This window comes from Micrasema longulum, unplaced genomic scaffold (genome assembly GCF_059751315.1).
Source record: "Micrasema longulum isolate JH-2025_06_02 unplaced genomic scaffold, ASM5975131v1 h1tg000237l, whole genome shotgun sequence".
Classification (NCBI taxonomy): domain Eukaryota; kingdom Metazoa; phylum Arthropoda; class Insecta; order Trichoptera; family Brachycentridae; genus Micrasema; species Micrasema longulum.
In genome coordinates, this window is record NW_028277442.1 from 126,904 (window position 1) to 134,519 (window position 7,616).

General features: G+C 38.7%; 1 protein-coding gene across 1 annotated transcript in view; it reads left to right on the plus strand.

Moving 5' to 3' along the window:
- The window catches only part of LOC148283434 (uncharacterized), a gene marked incomplete at its 5' end in the record, with an annotated part of 31,793 nt that extends 24,177 nt beyond the window's left edge, over positions 1–7,616 (plus strand). The window contains one exon of the mRNA XM_088243818.1: positions 2,154–7,616. Coding sequence (XP_088099944.1) covers positions 2,154–7,094 — 4,941 coding nt within the window. The remainder of the gene's footprint in view (positions 1–2,153) is intronic.

Sequence of the window (7,616 nt, forward strand, 5' to 3'; positions counted from 1 at the left end):
ACTATATTTGCGCTTCAATTAAATAATGGTTGATTCAATTCAGTCTGTTTGCGCAGATGGTTGTAATATTTCCCTAATATTTGCAGATAATTTCGCGACGGTTATAAATTATACACACAATGGGATAGAATGATTACCTGACATGTTGTTATCTGTGAACATTCAAACAGAAATGAATTAAGATTAGTGTTAGGTAATCCTTAAGTGTTTTGAAAAATACCAACGGATAATCGTTTGAAGATTATATGTCTTAAAGTTAAAATAATGATAACTACGCACTTAGAACATACAAAATAATGATAACTACGCACTTAGAACATACAGAATAATGATAAATTTGAGTTCATTTAGAGGTGAACCTTTCCATGATAAAACGTTGCGTTTTCGACTCAAAAGTTAATGTCCTAACAATCATTCACAAATATTTGAATTTTTTATAAAACATTCAAATTGATTTTCAATTGTATGAAACTTTATAATGTTTCTCATAATTTTATTTTATTTTATTTATTATGTATACGGCCTAAGCCAATTACAACAGTTATATGAAGAAACATATGTACAAGAAATCGAACAAAAAGAATATGAAACTATGCGGCAAAGACAAACAAGGGCAATAAAATAATGGTTTACAATATATTCAAGAACATGATTAACATACAAGATTTCATGATAACCAATGCCAATCCATCTTCAAGATGTTAGGATTTGTTCTACGTACTGCTAGGGTTTTTGAAAATACCCGCGTACTGAGAACTCTTTACAACTCCTTGGTGCGAAGTAGACTCGAGAGTGGCTCGATGATTTGGGGGCCACATGAACTGAAGTACTCTCTTATGATAGAGAAAATCCAAAAGAAGTTTCTGAGATATCTCTACATGAGAGAGTGCGGGTATTATCCTTGGCTCTACCCGACCGAGTTTCTCCAGGGGATGCTCGGCTTCAACAGTTTGAAGACTAGAAGGAATGTGTTTTTAAATACACATTTTTATCGATTGTTGCGCGGTATGATCGATGATTCTGAGATTATGATGAGCATTGGTTTGTATGTTCCTGATAATTACCTAAGACAGCGTCAGCATAGATTGTTTCATATTCCGATATACAGGACCACCCTGCTGTTGGAAGGGCTTCCGCTATGCTGAACAACATCGCTCTGGATATTGATCTGTTCTATGTATCCAAAGGGGTTTTCTGGAGCAGGATTCTCCTACTACATTGACACGAATCTCTTTCATGTATTTTTTTCTTTTTTATAATATGTACGCATTGAATATATGTTTGTAATGTATATGTTATATTTAAATAAATGGATTGGATTGAATTCATCCCACACTGTTTTAATGGTGAAGAGATGTACAACAAGTGTGAAGATCTATCCCAAAGAATCCCAAGTTGTGCAACGAATTGACTAATCTACTCATTCTGGACATTGGGACGTAAAAACAAAAGATGCTCTTAGAAGATTTAATAAATAGCAGATTTTAACTTCTGGTCACACGGTTGGGAACATGAAAAGAAATTTATTGCAACAGAGATGGGACATTACTTATAGCATTAGTATTTTGAAAATGCATTTAAAGTCCATCTTTATTCTTTGTTCCTCCAATAAAGACATATTGAAAGATTGCTCTGTTTCAAAATATGAATAAGTACTCCTTTGCAAGCCGAGTTACCATGCCACTTTTCTTAGAAAACGGTGTTATCTTTAGTATTAATTACGCTTACAGCAAAGGCATTTTTTAGCATTTTCCCCTCTTTTTAGGTATGATTATCTGTGTTCATGTATTACAAAAAAATAATAGTTTATAGAAAACTTTACTTCTGTTTTACATAATTATTTTTTTCTACACAGCACTTAGTTTACCCTAAAGATGGCTCCTGCAACGGTAGCTGAAACGTCAGAATGAATCCAATGTTCCAATCCAAGTTTTTATTTATTTATTATGGAAATCGTCCAGTCTTTTATAATTACAAGGTACAAGAGAACAATTTAAAAGTAAGACCAATTACAGATTTCACGTTAATTTTTTATGAATACTTCTCCCTCTGGAGAAGGGAAAAAATTCAAATACTAAACAAAAAATAAAAAAGAAAAATATGTTATTGCTATACTTTTAATATGTATTAAATTTGTTTTTATTTGATTTCAGCTTGAGAAAGCGACTCGCCATCACCCCACGAGGCCTCAAGCTTCTCCGAACTCCACACTGGAGACCTCCGTCCACAAGAACACTTCCGCAAGCAGTGCCATAAAGAAGATCATTAGTGACAAAATCAACACTTCTACCCTCGAGAGGCTCAAGCACCATCAACACGCTCCCAAGGAGAGGAAGGACGGACACATGACAACCCTCGAGAGAGAGAATGAAAAGAATGCCAAGAACAAACATCACATGGAAGTCACCCTAAGACCGGACAAGGGACGAGCGCCGGATGTCGACACTAGCCAAATCTCAAAACCAGAAAGAAACAAGAATAGGAACTCAGCGGAATTGATCGTCCCGAACCCCAATCAAAGAATCTCTTCACCTCCCGATGTTGTCATCATAAAGGACGGAGGTGACAGATACAGTGCCAAAGTAGAAAAAACTGAAGTGCAAAAGAGGGAATCCGACGCAGGCAAAAAAGGAATGAAATTCGGAATAAGAGTCCTACCGCCAAACGTCCCCGACGACGGCACTGTCATTTCAACCAAAAAACACGATTCTCTTAAGTCAGGAACAGAAAATGGAAACATCGTCGCAGAAATCAGAAGCATCGACGAAGTAGATAAAAATTTCGCTAATAAAGTTAGTGTGAGTACAGAAGTCGAAACAACGAAAGTAAAAGCAACAGCGCCTGTTGTAGCCAAGAGAAGAGAGAAGCCTGTTGCGCCAGTACCTAACGCGAGAAATCTACCACCGAATAATGTCCCAGTCAGCCCAGCTCACATCGAAATAAAAATGGAGACGCCGGAAAAGAAAATTGATTATGAGGCATTCAACAGAGATGAATTGAATTCGAGTGGAATCAAAAGAGACGCTCAAGGAATTCCTCAAGAGATTCCTCAACACATGATGGAGGCTGCAATGTACGCCAGGAATAACAGAAAACAAACAATGGAGACCTCTGTTGAAAGGCAAAAGCCTGAACCTCCGCCCAAACGAGAGCTTTCAAATATCGAAGTAAAAAATGAAAAGGAATCGGCGGCTAGCAAGGCTAGTAAGAAGTCTAAAGGCAAAGCTCCTTCGCCTCCAGATCCTTCGAGATCTGAAAACTCAAGTGATACAGAGAGTTCTAACCTAACCCAAGACACAGTTGTCAGTGTGGAAATTAAGCACCCTAATAGGAGCATGAACTTCACGGATAATTTTAGCGACCGAAGTGACTCAGACATGACATTTACGGATGGGGAGAGACACAATTCCACATTCCTGCTAGAGTCAAACAGATCCGACGACATGATCCTCGGTAAAATAAATACATCCACTCCTAAGGTGGAAAAGGTGGTCAAGAGAATGCGTCCGGAAATACCGGCACAAAAACCAAATGACTCACACGATGCTTATGATATGGATCATTACGAATTGAAACCGTATCAAAAGAAAGAGGCAAGCGACTCGTTGAATAATTATTTCGAAGATTCCAGGAGTATTATTTCGTCGAATCTCGATGGGCATTCTGTTATTTCTCTCAGCCAAGACAGTTTCGCTTCAAATACAATCAGTGAACTGGACAAAATCGCAAATGCGTCAACTACTATCGAGTTGAATTCGAGTGATATTACTATTCACAGTTCTCCCACAAATGATTCTGATAATCCCATGCAAGATTTGGATGACAATGAACGTAAAGCTGCAAGTCTCGGGGACCTTTCAAGACTCGAGCCCGCTGATAAATCCAACAGGAAACCATCGCAGGGAACATTAGAACGGGCGCAGAGTTTAGACATCACGTCGGAAGAAGCGAAGATCACGGTTACTGATAAACACGCTCCTCCTAAAAAACGTAAATCTAATTCGGTCTTTGATGGAAATTATTATGATGATAATCAAGATAACACGCCGTTAGATTCTAATGAAAATGTCAGTCAGCTATTGGTTCACTCTAAAGAACCACGACTCAGCTTAAACATCAGCAACATATCGATGGAAGGACTGAACACCTTCCAGAGAAACCGATTGAAGAAATCCTCAGAATGGGGCAATTTGGAAGACGCTATCTTCATGAAAAAAGATTTCAGCAACTCCGGTTCTTCTGAAATTGCAAACTCCGCAGAGAACTTGAATCAGTCTGATCTGAGTGCTAAAACTGTTGTGACCGCTGCTTTAGAAGATGAAACCGCCAAATTAAACGAGGAGATTAGTAAACTTAAACATACTGCTGGTGAAATAGAAGGAGAGACTATCGAGAAGGTTGTTGGTAAAGTCAACGATGCGCATGATAAAATCCTAACTCAGCTACCAGAAACCGAGCTTGTTAAATCACAGAAGGAAGTGTTTAAGATCTCTCCGGATATAACAGGTACAGTTTCAACTGAACATCAAAAAAATCTTGTGAAACCCGAAATCCAAATCAGAACTAAACAAATGCACGTGGAGACTTATGATATGAGACCAAACTTTGAAATCGGTACTTACGTTTCAGATCCTAACAACAAATATAAGACCGACAACAGTCCTGTAAGCTCCAGCAGACTTTCTCCAAAACTCGAGGATAAGTTGACGATGATTTATGACACTAATATCCCTGACGACATAAAGGTTTCAAGGCATACCTTGGTGAGCAGTTTGGAAAGACCGAAATCTGATTTAATGAAGAAGCTTCTGGCACAGAATCCCGCACTCAGCGCTGGCATAGACAAGACAAATACTCCACAAACTGACTTGGAAAAGAATGAACAAATTGAGTCTGCAGTTCTGACAGTTGAAACCCATTATGGTGATAAATTGAATGATGCAACTAATCTTGATGTTGGCATTGATAAAAACATAGATTCTAAAACAAATGCAACATCTTTTACGCTGTTGAATCAGCCCGATATTGTCAACCTGAGAATCAAACAAAATGGACCAGAAGTTGTTACAGAAATTGAAGATCCGTCTAAAATGGAAACAGGATTTATCAGTAATATTAATATTGTCGGAGCCACAGCCAAGAGTGATCCATCTAAAATAAACTTCCGTTTTGATAGTTCTTACCCTGTCACATCTCCAGAAAAGCCTTCCGCAAGAAGCTTCTTCTCCACTAATGATAACATCGTCACAATTACTACAGATGGAAGTCAGCCTTCTTCAATCATCACAATTGAAGGCGATCCAAATTTACAAAACGTCGTTGAAAATTTCAGAAATTCCATTGAAATCAATAGCAGCATCGATGAACTTAAAGAGGGTTCTCTAAAAGCGCTGAAAGATCAGACTGAGACAGAGCAAAGTCTCTACAATGAGATCATTTCCGAATTGCAAAAGGGAGGAGCGGAAGTAACTGAAGAGGAGCCGGTAATTTCAACTTCCACAAGCACTTCAACTTATTTGGTCGAAGGGAATGATAGAAATATTGGAGGAATGACTCCTTATGTTATTGACACGCAAACTGTAAACCTACCCGGACAGAAAACCGTAACAGTCAGTGTAACTGAGGACGAACACGGAAACAAAATTATAACTCAAAATGTAGAGGAAACTGTGACCCGGTTGGTGACTGTCACATCAGCACCTATCGAAGTAGAACAGTATACATTTGGAATCATTAAAAACCCCACTGCCGCTGATTTACAGAGAATTGAGGATTCAGATTACAGTGAAACTATTGATTCTAATATAATATCAGAAATTGAACATCAAAACCCTAACATCAAATTTGTGTCTTCAGAACCCACATATACAAACACGGAGACAATGACAGTCAATGCAAATATGTCAGAAGAAGAAACGAAAGCCCTGTTAGAAAGGTTAAAAAGCAACCCGCAAATTTTCATGGGAAACCGACACGACACTCCCGGAGTTGTAATCAAAGAAACTAAAATGATTGTGGATGATTCTAAAAATGATTTCGACGGCCACCCAGTCATCAAAATGACGCAGGCTTCGTACAAATTCAGGGAAGACGAGGATGTCCATAACCCACCAATCAAAATTGTAAAAATGATCGAATCACACGGAAATGTCAGGTTGGAAAACGCAGAAGACTACAACAAGCAAATGGCTGCGGAAGCCGTACACAAGATGGTTGATAAAATCAACAAATCCAACGGAGAACCTGCGAGAATTGCCGAAAGCATTTTTACTAGGAGTGAAACAGAGAGCCACGACAGTCCTGTTGTAAACAGAATGGAAATCAAATCTTCGAATATCCCTCTTAAAGATTACATTACAGAAATAGAAGTACTGACTCCGCGGACTGAAAAAATCGTTCAGAAAAAACGACAGATCCATTCGAACGAACACTTACCTGAAAGGGTAACGACTTACTTCGCCCAACCGACTCGCTTCAGCGAACTTGACATTTCCTTTATGGGAGATTTCTTGAACAACGAAAGGCGATTTTCCGAAAAGGAAAAACTCGACTCAGAAAAATACGAGCGCAGAAAATCGTACAGCCCTGACACCGTTCAAAATGGAAGAGATCCTTCCCACAGAAGAAACTCCAGCGAAGATAAGAAGAGGCACAGCGATTTTGATTTACCGCGGAACACGCACATCAAATTCAGGACGGCGACATACGAGCCGCAAGTAACAACGCCCAACAAGCTAACGTCATCTGAAAAACGGTTGTCACAGATAGAAATTTTGAAGTCGAACTTCGAAAAGGGCAGTTCGGAGAGTTTGACTAGCCCAACACAAGGGAAGCCGTTGGTTTCTACCAAACCGAGCAGCATTCCCGTGAAGCTGCCGGACAAGCCGACATCGCCGCAGAAGAGTACCACGGTCAGTCCTTCGAAGATTCCCGTCCTCAACAGCCAAAGTCAGAAGAGCGTCAGCCAAGAAAATCTAACAGACAAGAGCCTCAGTATTCACAAGACCTCTCCGCACAGTAAGCTGACGCCTCCTGCCGGAAACGTAACTATTACCTCAATCAAGAGTAGCTCGCGAAACCCGAGCGGTAAATGAAAATAATTTATATATATATATTTGTATAAAACTCGGTTCATTGTACAATCTAGAAGGTCTGACATTTGTATTTTTACAATGGAAACCATCGCTGAATTTGTACATTTTTTAAAAACATTGTGTTATTTTCAATATAATATGTAGTTACTATTGAATTTAAAGTAATGAGGAAGCTCAGTAGTCTGGGTATTGGATATAAAAATATTTTCTTACACGTAAACATTCGAGCATTTAATTAAATGCGAAAACAAAGTTTCTTGAAAATGTATGAAAAAATTCATCAAAATGAACTACTTTAAAATGTCATAGGTTCTGGTCAACAGCTGTTTAGAAAGCCATTCAATTATGAGTTGTGATAGATATCCGGTTTCCGGGAAGCCGTGTTTAGCGTGTTTTCATACGTACGGGGTTCTCTTTTCGACTTTTTGGAGAACTTGTGACATCACGGGCGGAGTAATTTCAAGATTGCAAAACTGCAATACATAATAATAAACATTTTGGCTTAGTCTATTAACAAATAAA